The 17585-nt window shown below is 38.1% G+C and overlaps 1 protein-coding gene across 6 annotated transcripts in view; it reads right to left on the minus strand.

Annotated features, from left to right (window-relative positions):
* LOC127851026 (long-chain-fatty-acid--CoA ligase 1-like) overlaps positions 1–17585 on the minus strand; it is a 106150-nt gene that overhangs the window by 9877 nt on the left and 78688 nt on the right. For all 6 annotated transcript variants that reach the window (XM_052384467.1, XM_052384466.1, XM_052384470.1 and 3 more), the window contains 8 exons: positions 16630–16662; positions 15529–15651; positions 14441–14524; positions 12844–12978; positions 11715–11797; positions 6013–6163; positions 4654–4726; positions 3765–3853 (listed from right to left, as the gene is read on the minus strand). In XM_052384467.1, coding sequence (XP_052240427.1) covers positions 3765–3853; positions 4654–4726; positions 6013–6163; positions 11715–11797; positions 12844–12978; positions 14441–14524; positions 15529–15651; positions 16630–16662 — 771 coding nt within the window. The remainder of the gene's footprint in view (positions 1–3764; positions 3854–4653; positions 4727–6012; positions 6164–11714; positions 11798–12843; positions 12979–14440; positions 14525–15528; positions 15652–16629; positions 16663–17585) is intronic.

Here is a 17585-nt window from a genome sequence, read left to right on the forward strand (position 1 = left end):
GATCAATGTACCAATTAAGTTTCATGATCCTAGGCGTAAGCATTCTTGAGTTATCATCCGGAAACTATTTTACTGTTTCGAGTCACTGTGACCTTGACCTTTGACCTACTGACCTGAAAATCAATAGGGGTCATCTGCCAGTCATGATCAATGTTCATATTTAGTTTCATGATCCTAGGTGTAAGCATTCTTCAGTTATCATCCGGACACCATTTAACTGTTTTAAGTCACTGTGACCTTGATCCTTGACCAAGTGACCAGAAAATCAATAGGGGTCATCTGCCAGTCATGATCAATGTACCTATGAAGTTTCATGATCCTAGGTATAAGCATTCTTGAGTTATCATCCGGAAACCATTTTACTATTTTGAGTCACTGTGACCTTGACCTTTGACCTGAAAATCAATAGGGGTCATATGCCAGTCATGATCAATGTTCCTATGAAGTTTCATAATAGGCCTAATTATGAAGTTTTATGATCCTAGGCGTAAGCATTCTCAACTTATCATCGGGAAACCGTTTTACTGTTTTGAGTCACTGTGACCTTGACCTTTGATCTAGTGACCTGAAAATCACTAGGGGTCATCTGCCAGTCATGATCAATGTACCTATGAAGTTTCATGATCCTAGGCGTAAGCATTCTTGAGTTATCATCCGGAAACCATTTTACTGTTTCGGCAGGCATGTACAATAGAGTAAAAGAGCTTACTTCAGACATATATTGCTCTGCAAACCACAAACCCAGCGTTAAAAACATTAAATAACACATTCAGATTGTGAATAACAATATCAAACTAGAGCTTTGTCACAGACGTGACGAATACCCCCACATGCCGCATTGACACAAAATATTTTGCATGTCGTCTTCACAAAAAACAGCGGACACCATGCTCAATTTTAAAAACGCACTAAGTGACCCCTTGACCTAGTTTTTGACCCAGAAAGGCCCATGTTCTATTTTGGCCTTAAGATCATCTCCATAAAACTTCTGACAAAGTTTGGTGAAGATCGGATGTAAACTACTTGAATTAGAGAGCGGACACCATGCTGAATGTTAAAAAACGCACTAAGTGACCCTGTGACCTAGTTTTAGGCCCGGAATGGCCCATGTTCTAACTTGTCCTAGAGATCATTTAGATAAAACTTGTGACCTGGTTTGGTGAGGATTGGATGGAAACTACTTGAATTAGAGATCGGACAACATGGTGAGGTTTAAAGCGCACTAAGATACCCTGTGACCTAGTTTTTGACCCGGCATGACCCATATTTAAACTTGACCTAGACATCATCTAGATACATCTTCTGACCAAGTTTGGTGAAGATTGGATGAAAACTACTTGAATTAGCGAGCGGACAACATTGTGATGTTTAAAACGCACTAAGTGACCCCGTGACCTTGTTTTTGACCCGGCATGACCCATATTCGAACTTGCCCTAGACATTATCAAGATACAACTTCTGACCAAGTTTGGTGAAGATCTGATGAAAACTACTTGAATTAGAGAGCAGACAAAATGCTGAATGTTTAAAACACACTAAGTGACCCCGTGACCTAGTTTTTGACCCGGCAAGGCCCATGTTGGAACTTTGCCTAGACATCATGTAGATACAACTTCTGACCAAGTTTGGTGAAGATAGGATGAAACTACTTGAATTAGAGAGCGGACACTTAATACGGACCAACAGAAAGACCGACAGACTGACCGACAGACAAGTTCACTCCTATATGCCTCCCTAAACTTCTTTTGTGGGGGTATAATTAATACAAGAGGGCCATGATGGCCATGAATCGCTCACCTGACTAACCAAATACAATCCGAACCCAGATTTCATTAAGATACACTAAAACACACTAAAACATTCTGATCAAATTTTTTAAAGATTGGATAAAAACTGTGACCTCTATTGCCTACACAAGGTTTTTCTATTATTTGACCTAGTGACCTAGTTTGTGACCCAAGATGACCCAAACACAATCCCAACCCAGATTTCATCAAGATAAACATTCTGACCAAATTTCATAAAGATTGGATGAAAACTGCAACCTCTATAATCTATACAAGGTTTTTCTATTATTTGACCTAGTGACCTAGTTTTTGACCCCAGATGACCCAAATACAATCCCAACCCAGACTTCTTCAAGACAAACATTCTGACCAAATTTCATGAAGATTGGATGAAAACTGTGACCTCTATTGTCTACACAATGGTTTTCTATTTATTTGACCTAGTGACCTAGTTTGTGACCCAAGATGACCCAAATACAATCCCAACCCAGATTTCATCAAGATAAACATTCTGACCAAATTTCATAAAGATTGGATGAAAACTGCGACCTCTATTGTCTATACAAGGTTTTTGTATTATTTGACCTAGTGAGCTAGTTTTTGACCTAGTGACCTAGTTTTTGACCCAAGATGACCCAAATACAATCCCAACCCAGTTTTTATCAAGATAAACATTCTGACTAAATTTCATTAAGATTGGATGAAAACTGTGAACTCCACTGTCTACAGAAACATATTGTTGACGGTTTTTCTATAATTTGACCTAGTGACCTAGTTTTTGACCTCAGATGACCCAAATACAATCCCAACCCAGATTTCATCAAGATAAACAATCCGACCAAATTTCATAAAGATTGAATGAAAACTGCGACCTCTATTGTCTACACAAGGTTTTCTATTATTTGACCTAGTTTTTGACCTAGTGACCTAGTTTTTGACCCCAGATGACCCAAATACAATCCCAACCCAGATTTCATCAAGATAAACATTCTGACTAAATTCCGTAAAGATTGGATGAAAACTGCGACCTCTATTGTCTATACAAAGTTTTTTATAGTCTACACAAGGTTTTTCTATTATTTGACCTAGTTTTGGACCCCAGATGACCCAAATACAATACCAACCCAGATTTCATCAAGATAAACATTCTGACCAAATTTCATAAAGATTAGATGAAAACTGTGACCTCTATTGTCTACACAAGCAAATTGTTGACAGACCCACACACGCACGCACATACGGACGCCGGACATAACACGGTCACATAAGCTCACCATGTCACTTCGTGACAGGTGAGCTAAAAAACTTACCATTTCATGCCCAGAATACCCAAAGACAACAAATATTTACGATAAATTACGAAGAAATAATTTGTAATTCATGACAAAAAAGCCGACAGTGGCTGGAACAGGGAAGAATCTACAGGTACACCGACATGTCCAAAATCAATGTCACGTGACTCTAGCGGAGTCAAGCCCGCCGCGATATTGTATTGACTATAGCTATAGCGGAGGTTCCAATCTGTTTATTCTAGGTCTTTGAATAGGATAAAGCATTCCATGCACAGCTAATATTTGAGAGAAATATATATTGTATCCCTTGCACATGCTAAATGTCTTGAGGCACATCTGAAAAAGGAGTGAAATAGTGGGTGGCCCTTGAATACATTGAAGAACTTAACTCACAACAAAAATAGGAGAAACAATGGGTAGCTGATTTCTTGCATCCCTTAATGCTAACATGCCAAACGATTATACATTTGTAGTTAATTACCTTAAATTGATAAATCACTTGACAAGTGAATAGAGCCTTATAGCCCTGCACTGATACATTTAGATATGTAGTTTATCAGGCTGTTAATTTTTAAGAAAACAAAATCAATAAGTGCTTGTTACATTTTCTTGCACTGCAAATCAATATAACAGAAAAAGGATTGGCTAGTCTAAGACCAAACTGCAAATTCTGAGTTAATATTACCTCTCCTTTGTCGTCAGATGCATTGTAGTTCATGTCAGGGACATCCACCAATTTAATGTAGTTGCAGCGCAGTGGGGGACCTACATTGCCTGCAAATATCCATAAACACCCTTTACAATACTTGATAAAGGTTTTTAAAAAACGAAAATCAATACACATAAAAAACAACTTTTACATTATCAATAAAACAACACATTACATACCGTAATTTGTTCTTTTTTTGAAAATCATTTGTTATTTTGAGTCAACACATATGGAACTTTCATTACCAATAAAAAGCATTATTCTGCATTTAATCAACATATTGTCAGGAAAAATAAGCTAACTTTGCACAAATGTTGCTAAATGTCTTCTTAGGTCTTTTTTTCAAGACAGCTTATTCACTGATGCCACTTGAATTCCTACATTTTCAACATAAAGTGGACACAAAGCTGTAATTTCAACTATTTAATGGCCTTGATGGCCTTAATCTTGCTGCCATCTGAAGCCCATTTCAATTTCACCTTTGTTGAATGGCATATTGCTCATGTTTGTTACAAACAATTATCTCATTTAAGATTTTCCAAACTGAAAATGTTTATTTGGTCACATGTATACAAGTTTATTTCCATTGGTAAAGAGTTTATTGCAGCATGAAAAATTCATGTGCAAAAAGTGATGTTCAAGATTAGCCCGCGCAGACTGCACAGCCTAATTCTGGACAACGCTTTGTATCTAAACTTGATTTTCCAATGAAGAGAGTTCCTTTAAACAAAAATTCAATAAAACAGAAAGTGTCTTCCAATATCAGCCAGTGCAGACTGCACAGACTAATCGGGACAACACTTAATGCACATGTATTAAGTAGCTCTCTCCCAGAGAAAGGTTCAAATATATACATATGTCCTACCAATCTCTCCATCACCAGGCGTCTGCAGGGTACATATGGCTCCACACTCTGTCTGACCATAGCCTTCCAGCACCTGACATAACAGGACGGAAAATCAGCAAATAAAGCTTTTAATAAAATTATCAATTATAAAAATGAATGTTTTATTGAACAATATTTCATGAATTAAAAACTTTTACTGAAGAAAAAAACATCAAAACAATAAAAAAAGAATTTGCTTCAATTTTGAAGAAAAGACCATCACACAAATAAACAAGAATATCAGTTAAACTGATGGATGCTCCCTGATAATGCACTTTGTCAATCTATGTGTAAATAACCACCTAAAAAAATCTATTATTAGCCTCGGTGACCTTGACCCCAGTGACCTCAAACCTCATCAAAAGGTAGAGGTCCATGCAAGGTACCTACATTGGAAATATGTAAGAGATCTGTAAAGTATTGAAGGCGCTATTAGAAAATGTAAACAAAAGCGTGAAGGAAAATATAATATTAGCCTCTGTGACCTTGACCCAAGTAACCTCAAACCTCATCAAAAGGCAGAGGTCCATGCAAGGTACCTACATGCCAAATATGAAAGAGATCGGTTAAGTATTGAAGGTGCTATGAGAAACTGTAACAAAAGAGTGACGAAAAAATCTATTATTAGCCTCAGTGACCTTGACCCCAGTGACCTCAAACTTCATCAAAAGGTAGAGGTCCATGCAAGGTACCTACATGCCAAATATGAAAGAGATCGGTTAGGTATTGAAGGTGCTATGAGAAACTGTAAAAAAAGTGTGACAGAAGAATCTATTATTAGCCTCAGTGACCTTGACCCCAGTGACCTCAAACCTCATCAAAAGGTAGAGGTCCATGCAAGGTACCTACATGCCAAATATGAAAGAGATCAGTTCAGTATTGAAGGTGCTATGAGAAACTGTAAACAAAGTGTGACGGAAGGAAGGAAGGAAGGAAGGAAGGACAAACTTGCAACTACATGCTCTGCCAAAATTTTATTTCGAGGAGCATAAAAACAATTTGCTTCATGTCATCATATACATGCTAAAGTGTCAATAAATACATTCATTTGACTGTTTTATTTATATATAAAAAAAACAAGTACAAACTCAACATAAATTAAATGGAAAAAAATCTAATTTATGCAATTATCAGAGCCTTATTCTAGTAAAACTAATCTCCATATATGTGTGTGTAAAGTGTTGTACCAGATTAGCCTGTGCAGACTACTTTCCTCTTTTATGGCCTTTTTTATTTAAAGGAAGTATTTTCTTAGCAAAAACCCAATTAAAGCGGAAAGTGTCGTCGGTGCTTAGCTTGGTCCGACACTTTAGCACATCCATTTAGCCTGCGACATACCGGTGCACCCACACAACATCTCAGGAACATGAGTATCTTGGGAGAGAGTGGGGCCGACCCAGTGGTCAGGAGTCGCACCTTCCCGCCCAGCGTGGCCTGCACCTTGCTGAACACCAGCTTGTCCCACCAGGAGTCCTTACGGATCACTCCACTGCAACAGAAGGGAAACAATACAAATTATTAACAGTTAAAGCAACATATGAGCTGTGTTGGGAAAATGGGGCTTATTTTATGTATGTAAAGTGTTGCCCTAGATTAGCCTGTGCAGTCTCCACAAGTTTCTTAACAACAAGCAAATTCGTTGAATTGATTTCCCCCGCCAATATGCTTCTGGACACAAAACTGTTATATTTGACACTCAAAAAAGCATTTTTTCAAGATACAAAGGGCCATAACTCCGTTATAAACAGATGTTGTACAATGCCATTTGGCGTGCATCATCCTCTTATTGATATACATAACCATACCAAGTTTCAATGAAATCCGCCAAAGCACTTCCAAGATATGGCTCCGGACGGACGGACGGATTGACAGACAGACAACGCCAAAACAATATCCCTCCGCCTATGGCGGGGCATAACAAGAGCACCGCCTTGCGGGTGCAGACCGCTCATCTATTTTTCTTTTTAAAAGTGTAGGGACCTATCTCAATTTCAATCACAAAGGAGTGAAGTGGAGAGGGGTGTATAGTGTGGGGGTGTGGTCATTTATTACATTATCTTTCAACAATGTAAAAAAGATGCAATTTTTTTATTTTTTTTTTGGGGGGGGGGGGGGTTGTTTGGGTGGGATGGTTGGAAGGTATTTCAAAAATAAAATAATAAAAATAAATATTTGTGTTTTTTAACCATGTTTGAAAAAAACAAGAGATGTGTTTGTCAGAAACACAATGCCCCCTATTGCGCCGCTTTGAAATTTTTTTTGTTTATTTTTACCTTTGACCTTGTAGGATGACCTTGACCTTGAACTTCCACCACTCAAAATGCGCAGCTTTATGAGAACGCCACTTTGAAATATAAAAAAATGACCTTTGACCTTGAAGGATGACCTTGACCTTGAAGGATGACCTTGACCTTGAACTTCCACCACTCAAAATGTGCAGCTTCATGATAACGCCGCTTTGAACTTTTTTTTGACCTTTGAACTTGAAGAATGACCTTGACCTTTAAGAATAACCTTGACCTTTCACCACTCAAAAGGTGCAGCTTCATGAGAAAGCCCCTTTGAAATTTTTAATTTTTATTTTTGACCTTTGACATTGAAGGATGACCTTGACCTTGAAGGATGACCTTGACCTTGAACTTCCACCACTCCAAATGTGCAGCTTCACGAGAACGCCGCTTTGAATTTAAAAAAAAAATTTAACCTTGAAGGATGACCTTGACCTTGAACTTCCACCACTCAAAATGTGCAGCTTCATGATAACCCCGCTTTGAATTTATATATATTTTTTTGACCTTTGACCTGGAAAGATGACCTTGACCATGAAGGATGACCTTGACATTCCACCACTCAAAATGTGCAGCTTCATGATAACGCCACTTTGAAATTATTTATTTTTTTACCTTTGACCTTGAAGGATGACCTTGACCTTGAAGAATGACATTGACCTTGAACTTCCACCACTCAAAATGTGCAGCTTCATGAGAATGACGCTTTGAATTATTTTATTGACCTTTGACCTTGAAGGATGACCTTGACCTTGAAGGATGACCTTGACCTTTAACGTCCAGCACTCAAAATGTGCAGCTTGATGAAAACCGCTTTGAAATTAAAAAAAATAATTTTTCCTTGAAGGATGACCTTGACCTTGAACTTCCACCACTCAGAATGTGCAGCTTCATGAGATAAATATGCATGCCAAAATATCAAGTTGCTATCTTCAATATTTAAAAAGTTATTGCCAATGTTAAAGTTTTCTGACGGACAGATGCCATATATTTGACATTTGACCTTGAAGGATGACCTTGTCCTTCACCTTTTACCACTCAAAATGTTTAGCTCCATGAGATACACATGCATGCCAAATATCAAGTTGCTTTCTTCAATATTGAAAAAGTTATGGCCAATGTTAAAGTTTTCGGACGGACAGACACCATAAATTTGACATTTGACCTTGAAGGATGACCTTGACCTTTCACCATTCAAAATGTGCAGCTCCATGAGATACACATGCATGCCAAATATCAAGTTGCTATCTTCAAAAGTTAAAAGGTTATGGCCAATGTTAAAGTTATTTTCGGACGGACAGACTGACTGACATACTGACGGACAGTTCAACTGCTATATGCCACCCTACCGGGGGCATAAAATATATTTTTTTGGGGTGGGGGGTGGGGGGTATAGTGTGAGGGTGTGATGGTCATTTATCAGATGATCTTAAATTAAAAAAAAAATGGGGGTATTGAGGGGGGATTCGGGGGGGATGGTTTGGGTGGAGTCTATTGTGGTATGTCAGGTAAGAGTTGTTTTGTCAAAGTATCAATCGAATCTAATCATAAATAAAGAAGTTATGGCAATTTTAGCAAAATTTAATAAGAGAGTCAAGGTCATTCAAAGGTCAAGTTAAAATTCAACTTGCCAGGTACAGTACCCTCATGATAGCATGAAAGTATTTGAAGTTTAAAAGCAATAGCCTTGATACTTTAGAAAGTAAAGTGGATCTAAACACAAAATGCAACCATATATTCAAAGTTACTAAGTCAAAAAAGGGCCATAATTCTGTAAAAATGACAACCTGAGTTATGCAACTTGTCCTTTACTGTCCCCTTATGATAGTTTGCGAGTGTTCCAAGTATGAAAGCAATATCTATGATACTTTACGGGTAAAGAGGACCAAAACACAAAACTTAACCAAAGTATAAAGGGCCCATAATTTTGTCAAATTTTGTCAAAATGCCAGTCAGAGATACATAACTTTGCCTGCACAGTCCCCTTACGATAGTTAGTAAGTATTGCAAGTATGAAAGCAATAGCTTTGATACTTTAGGAAAAAAATGGACCTAAACACAAAACTTAACCAAATTTTCAATTTTCTAAGTATAAAAAGTGCACATTATTCTGTCAAAATGCAAGCCAGAGTTATCTAACTTTGCCTGCCCAGTCCCCTCATGATAATAAGTAAGTGTACCAAGCTTGCATGCAATAGCATTGATACTTTATGAGAAAAGTGGACCTAAACACAAAACTTAACCAGACGCCAACGCCAAGGTGATGACATTAGCTCTTTTTTTTCAAAAAATAGATGAGCTAAAAATGCAGTTAAGGCAGAAGGTGTCATTCCTAATAAGCTTGTGTGGACTGCACAGGCTCATCTGGGAAAACACTACCCACAAGCATTAAGCCCCAACAGGCTCATCTGGGAAAACACTACCCACAAGCATTAAGCCCCAACAGGCTCATCTGGGAAAACACTACCCACAAGCATTAAGCCCCAACAGGCTCATCTGGGAAAACACTACTCACAAGCATTAAGCCCCAACAGGCTCATCTGGGAAAACACTACCCACAAGCATTAAGCCCCAACAGGCTCATCTGGGAAAACACTACCCACAAGCATTAAGCCCCAACAGGCTCATCTGGGAAAACACTACCCACAAGCATTAAGCCCAAATAGGCTCCAGGAAAACACTACCCACAAGCATTAAGCCCAAATAGGCTCCAGGAAAACACTACCCACAAGCATTAAGCCCCAACAGACTCATCTGGGAAAACACTACCCACAAGCATTAAGCCCAAATAGGCTCCAGGAAAACACTACCCACAAGCATTAAGCCCCAACAGACTCATCTGGGAAAACACTACCCACAAGCATTAAGCCCCAACAGGCTCATCTGGGAAAACACTACCCACAAGCATTAAGCCCCATTTTCCCAGAGCATGGCTAATATATATTGACAAAAGCCTGTCAACAAAAGCCTACTAGTTGTTTTTCAAGACCCCCATATTCAATCGCAAGGTTAACATGTCCCACCAGAAGGCCATACAGATCACACTTGAGGAAAAAAAAAACAGATAGTAATGCCTGTCACATTTTTTTCTAGATCCAAATTCAAAATATTGAACAAAAAATTATAACTGGCCTGAGACATCAGATCACGATTTGTCTTGTCTTGAAATTTTGTCGAGTGGGGAAAATTAAATTGTATTTACACTAAGTTACACTTTATGGATGTATTCATGACTTAAAATCAGATTTTTCAGCAAGGCAAATCTGCATTTGCCTTGCAGAAAAATCTGATTTTAAGTGATAAATACATCAACAAAGCCTATTTTTGGCCTGGGTATGGGTTATTTAAGCTGAAAAGAAGATCCAGATTAGAAATTTTGGCCAGATTTTCTGTTATACAAAAACAAGAATATCAGTGAAACTGATGGATGCTCCCCGATGATGTGCTTTGTCAATTTATGTGTTAATAACCACCTAAAAAAATCTATTATTAGCCTCTGTGACCTTGACCTCGACCCCAGTGACCTCAAACCTTATCAAAAGGTAGAGGTCCATGCAAGGTCCCTACATGCCAAATATGAAAGAGATCGGTAAAGTATTGAAGGTGCTTTGAGAAACTGTAACAAAAGTGTGATGGAAAAATCTATTATAAGCCTCGGTGACCTTGACCCCAGTGACCTCAAACCTCATCAAAAGGTAGCGGTCCATGCAAGGTAAATATGCCAAATATGATAGAGATCGGTAAAGTATTGAAGTTGCTATGAGAAACTGTAAAAAAAGTGTGACAGAAAAAGTATATTATTAGCTTCGGTGACCTTGACCCCAGTGACCTCAAACCTCATCAAAAGGTAGAGGTCCATGTAAGGTACCTACATGCCAAATATAAAAGAGATCGGTAAAGTATTGAAGGTGATATGAGATACGGTAACAAAAGTGTGACGGAAAAAGTATATTATTATTAGCCTCGGTGACCTTGACAGAGTGACCTCAAACCTCATCAAAAGGTAGAGTTCCATGCAAGGTACTTACATGCCAAATATGAAAGAGATCAGTAAAGTATTGAAGGTGCTATGAGAAACTGTAAACAAAGTGTGATGGAAAAAGTATATTATTAGCCTCTGTGACCTTGACTTTGACCCCAATGACCTCAAACCTCATCAAAAGGTAGAGGTCCATGCAAGGTACCTACATGCCAAATATGCAAGAGATCAGTAAAGTATTGAAGGTGCTATGAGAAACGGTAACAAAAGTGTGACGGAAGGAAGGAAGTACGGAAGGAACTTCAAACTGGCAACTATATGCTCCCCGAAAAATTTTGGGGAGCATAAAAAATTTAGCTATGATAAAACCAACTGTGAATTGCAGTTCACAACACGAAGGCTCGACAGTTTTTACAAGACAAAAATGCACATTCTTACAATGAGTCGCATTAAGGGAAAACTTGGCTATGTGCATGTGCCTAAGGTGTTAACCCAGATTAGCCTGTGTGGACTGCAGTCTGCACAGGTTAATCATGAACAACACATTCAGCTTTTATGGTGTGTTTTTTTAAGACAGTCTCTTCTTAGCACAAAATGCATTTACAGCCAAGTTTCGTCCCTATTTTTTTTTAAAAGGGTGTCGCTTTTAAATTAAAATCAAGACCAGACAGGAAATCTGGACTGCATAGGCTGGTCTGGGATGACACTTTATGCACATGCACTGCGCCGTTTTCCCGGAGCGCGGTTTACAGTTTTCCAGAAAACAACCTTACCTCTTGATCTCCTTCTCTTTGGAGGCCAGCGCCATGTTCAGCATGCGTGACTTGATAGCACTGGCTCCAGCTCCTGCCATCACCTGACACAGATATGTAAGACACATGTATTACAGTTGAGACTTGTTTAATGCATGTGCCTACAGTGTCGTCCCAGATAAGCCTATATAGTCTGCAAATGCTAATCAGGGACAACAGTTTCCACTTTTACAGAATTTTTCTTCTAAAGGAAGTCTCTTCAAAACAAATACCCAGTTTAAGCAGAAAGTGTTGTCCCTGATTAGCCTATGTGGACTAATCAGGGATAATTTCCGTCAAAACTGGATTTTGAATATAATGAGACTTCCTTTATACAAAAACCCCATCAAAGCGGAAAGTGTCGCCCCTGATAAGCCTGTGCGGACTTCAAAGTCTAATCTGGGACAACACTTTAGGCACATGCACTGCCATTACCTAGCATTGACACACAGACACAACACAGGGGTATTAAAATTATTTATGATTTGTATACAGGGCCCGTATTCACCAACCAATTCTTAGACTTCAGTCTAAGAATAGAGAATATTCTTTAAATTGGATATTCAAGAGCTGCTTTATTACTGAGTCAAACTTGGCATTAATCACCACTATCTACAGCATTCTTCATAAAGGATGCTTTGTTTATGGCAAAATAACCAGTGGTAGACTGTAAATAATCAAACACTGAGCATAATTTTCTTGTTCTAAGTCTATTCTTTATTCTTATGTCTAAGAATCCGTTGGTGAATACAGGCCCAGAGTAGTGTTATTGCAAACAAACTATGTGATTGCTATTACTGTAAAATCATTTATATGTCTGCATGAAATTTAGTGGATTTTCAAAAAAAAAAAGACTTCTTCATTGAAACATTAATCCTTGGATTTTTGATTTTGCATCAGTCGTTTTCCGATGTGTATATGTTGAATTTGTGGATCGCTTAAACAAAATCAATGAAAATTAATATCCCACGAACGATAATGATTTTTGTTAGACTTTTTGTTAATTTGTAACAGTAAGAAAGTCATATCAGTGCAGTAAAATAGCCTACCCCCAATCCTAGCAATTAGAGTGGTGCAGTTTACAAGTGACCAGTCCAGCTTTAAAACTCACCTTGTCGTAGACCCTGTTGAGAAGTCTGGGTACAGATGGGAACACAGTGGGCTGTAGCTCCTTGATATCGTCCAGTAGCGTACGTACATCACCCTGGAAGAACCCAATCTTCCCGCCGCATGTGTACATGCAAGCCTAAAATATATAGGACACAAATACAGCATGGAATTATTGATTAACAAAACCCTACTTTTTCTTGCTGTTTGAAACAGGGTGGAAATACAGCTATGTTTATTTATAAGGAATGAGCCTTGCTCAAGACAAACAGGACTTAATGCATGTGTGTAAAGTTTTGTCCCACTTAATGCATGTGTGTAAAGTGTTGTCCCACTTAATGCATGTGTGTAAAGTGTTGTCCTACTTAATGCATGTGTGTAAAGTGTTGTCCCACTTAATGCATGTGTGTAAAGTGTTGTCCCACTTAATGCATGTGTGTAAATGTTGTCCCACTTAATGCATGTGTGTAAAGTGTTGTCCCACTTAATGCATGTGTGTAATGTGTTGTCCCACTTAATGCATGTGTGTAAAGTGTTGTCCCACTTAATGCATGTGTGTAAAGTTTTGTCCCACTTAATGCATGTGTGTTAAGTGTTGTCCCACTTAATGCATGTGTGTAAAGTGTTGTCCCACCTAATGCATGTGTGTAAAGTGTTGTTCCACTTAATGCAGGTGTGTAAAGTGTTGTCCCACTTAATGCATGTGTGTAAAGTGTTGTCCCACTTAATGCATATGTGTAAAGTGTTGTCCCACTTAATGCATGTGTGTAAAGTGTTGTCCCACTTAATGCATGTGTGTAAAGTGTTGTCCCACTTAATGCATGTGTGTAAAGTGTTGTCCCACTTAATGCATGTGTGTAAAGTGTTGTCCCAGATTAGCCAGAGCAGTCATCACAGGCTCATTTGGGGACAAAATTTACCATCTACAATAGATTAGATTTTGGTTTAGAATAGACCTTCTTTATATGAAATATTCTATAAAAGCTGATAAGTCTGTGCAAACTGCAAAGGATAATCTGGGATGACACTTTACGCACATGAATTAAGCCAATTTTACAGATTGAGGATCTTGTTGTGTCTTGTTCTGAGAAAGCTGGGCTTAATTCATGTGCGTAAAGTGTCGTCCCCGATTAGCCTGTGCAGTACGCACAGGCTAATCAGGGATGACACTTTCTGCTTTCATGGTATTTTTAGTTTCAAGGAAATCCCTCCTTACTGAAAATCAAGTTTAGGCAGAAAGTGTCATCCCTGATTAGCCTGTGCGGACTGCACAGGCTAATCTACGACGACACTTTACACACATGTATTATGCCCAGTTTTATCAGAACAAGACACTTGTTAATTCAATGGGAATGTAATTTTCTCAGAGCATACTTGATAATGGAATATGATAAAAAATAAGCAAATTTAAAAAACTGAAATAGGTGATAATTGCTCTGATATTTCCGTTTGGTAAAAATTTAATTAGATTTTACAAAAGTTATCTACATTTTTTTCTTAAAAACCAAGACACCTTTCTGAAGCAAAAAGGTTTATGTAACACTAGAGTGCATGTTCAATGTTGAGATGACACATAACTCCAGGTTCCCTTGAGCACCCACCTCACAAAGTCGTTCATAGGAGTGAGCCAATGGCAGGTATGATATTAATGTGTCATCAGCAGTCACAACCAAGTTGTTGGTATTCTGAAAACAAACAAAGGCTAATCATAAACAGGCATTAATTATTCTGCATGTGTCACACACGGTTGAATTATATGTGGACTTTTTTCATAGTTGCATTTTGTTATTTTGAATTTACCTGAATATGCTTAATAATATTTGTAATAAACATGTTCCTTAGATTATGATTTATCTTGTTCATGATATTCCCTATACTTTTATGGTTCACATTTTTCAACATTTTCTTTATATGTCCCTTCAAACTGAAAACTTCTGCATGGTAGCAATCATGGAATAAATGTGCAGCCGTAATGCCTTGGCATTATCTACATAATATTTATAGTAATTTATAAATATTCCCAAGGAAACTAGAACTGTAACTGTTGTTCCAAAATGCCCTCCATATACTGCTCTGTCAGATTGCTAGTTCGGTTTTAAAACAAAGTGGAGTAATCCTTAAACAATGGAATGCATGATTATTGTTTCTTAGAAACCCCACTTTCCCTTAATGAGACAGAGATCTTGTTATCTTTTTTAATAAGACAAATGTTCAGAATGAATATAAATAAAGGGCAATCACTGCCCAGTCATAAAAACATTTTTAGTTATATTGTGCACTTCCCTTCCCCTAAATGAGATCTCTCAAAGTTTCAAGATGATATTTTCTACAGTTTTCAGATATACAAGAGATGTGTTTGTCAGAAACACAATGCCCCCTATTGCGCCGCTTTGAAGCCATAAATTTGACCTTTGAACTCGAAAGATGACCATGACCTTTCACCACTCAAAATGTGCCGCTCCATGAGATATACAGGCATGCCACATATCAAGTTGCTATCTTCAATAATGCAAAATTAAAGTAAAAGTTTTTGGACACACACAATGAATGAATGAATGACAGACAGACAGGCCAAAAACAATATGCCCCCAATCTTTCCATCCAGGGGCATAAAAAAAAGACCACCTTACTTTTGTTAACTGCCTCCCTTACAAATGTGTTGTGAACAAAGCACCGAGTGTGCACTTACAAACAGGTTTGTACAGGCCAGTACAGGTGCTAGGCAGTTACGATGGGTCAACATGGCACCCTTAGGCAGCCCCGTAGTCCCACTGGTGTAACACACCACCGCCAGGTCATCTGGGCCGGCAGGCTATAAAACAAACAAGTGATATAGTGAGGTGTGACCTGGAAACATAAGGCTTAATGCGCATGAGCCGCACTATGGGAAAATGAGGCTAAATGCATGGGCATAAAGTGTCCACCCAGGTTAGCCTGCAGTTCACACATGGCTACATAAAGTGTCCACCCAGGTTAGCCTGTGCAGTTCACACAGGGCTAATCAGGGGCAACACATTCAGCTTCCACTTGATTTTCCATTTAAAGAGACTTCCTTCAAATGAGAAATTCCTTAAATGCTGAAGTGTTGTCCGTGATAAGCCTATGAGAAATATAGGAACATAACGAATAAACATTAATAATGAACATAATGAACATAAGATTTTGTTCATTAACCATCGTCAATTTCGGCAAAGATAGCATTTGGACAAAATGTTCTGACCCAGTTTCATGATGATTGGGAAATACATGTGGCCTCTAGAGTGTTCACAAACAGTTTTCATAATTTCAAAATGTGACCTTGTTTCTGACCCTTTGTCAACCACAGTGACTTACAAACTGAAAGATATTATTAGGACCAATGCTCTGGCCAAGTTTCATGAAGATTGGGAAATAAATGCAGCGTCTTGGGTTTCCTCAAGGCAAATGTTGAAAGCAGACAAGGCATGCAATGCAAGAGGGACGAACAAAAGGTGATAAAACAAGACTATTGCCAAGCAATATATGTCCCCTACCGGCTCCACCATTGTCAGCATTTTTTTTTATTTGTTGCCATAGCAACCAGAATTTTTGATAGGAACAAAACGAAACGACATGCATTATGTCCATATTGCCATCTAAAAGTTTATGTCGCAGGATCAAGAAAAGTGTGACAGACTCACAGACAGACTCACAGAGCGCAAACCATAAGTCCCCTCCGATGAAACCAGTAGGGGACAAAAAGCTCAAAATTAGCATTGCATGTTGTGCTCAGGGGAGCTAAAAACTGTAGTAATGGAGTAACCTCCCTTACTTTAGGTTGTTGTGGAGCACTTTCACCAGCTTTCTGAAAACACAAACATGTAAGGATTACAATTACAGTGAACTGTATCAAAACCTGAATATCTCTGTTGATATACATGTATAGAGGTTTACTAAAACAGTGAACTGTAATACAATTGTAATAAGATTGACATTGACATAGAGACAAAATATAAATATTTAAAAAAACCTATAATTTATGAACATTGAAAAGTGACTTATTTTTTTTAACTGTCAGAAAATGCAAACATGATTAAAACTCTTTCACAGTAGAAACAAATACTCCTCTTGAAGAATCATATATAGCCTTGCTCTGTGAATAGGGGGCTTAATGCATGTGTGTAAAGTGTCGTCCCAGATTAGCATGTGCAGTCTGCACAGGCTAACCAGGGACAACACATTCCGCTTTTATAAAAGAAATTGTTTTAAGAAAGTCTCTTCTAAGCAAAAATCAAGCTTAGGCGTAAAGTGTTGTACCTGATTAGCCTGTGCGGACTGCACATGCCAATTTGGCACGGCTCATATATATGTTCACAAAATTTCATGTTTTACAATAATTGCTGTGCTTTTTTCAGGAGATTTATGATGTATGTTTTAAAGCTAAATGTATGAAAATCAAATGGAAAATACATCTTAACAATCAAAGCGCTGACCGCGTTGAAAGTCTGTTGGAAGTATACAGGGAAGTTTCTGCTGATGTAAATGTTCAAGGAACAGTTTACTGAATGAGAATCTTATAGGCCATCATAACCAAAAGCTTTTTTAAAGAATAAGTACAAATAAATTAAACAAGAAGTGATGAAATTGTGCAAAACATTCTATATTGATCAGAAAATCAGAAACAAATATCAAGGAAGCCTGGTATTTTGCGAGCAAGTCAATGCTCCAATGTTTATGTTATTTCAGATTGGCTGGACGTATATTTACACTGGTAATTCACAGTCCTCA

The sequence above is a fragment of the Dreissena polymorpha genome, chromosome 11 (assembly GCF_020536995.1).
Source record: "Dreissena polymorpha isolate Duluth1 chromosome 11, UMN_Dpol_1.0, whole genome shotgun sequence".
In the NCBI taxonomy this organism is placed as follows: Eukaryota; Metazoa; Mollusca; class Bivalvia; order Myida; family Dreissenidae; genus Dreissena; species Dreissena polymorpha.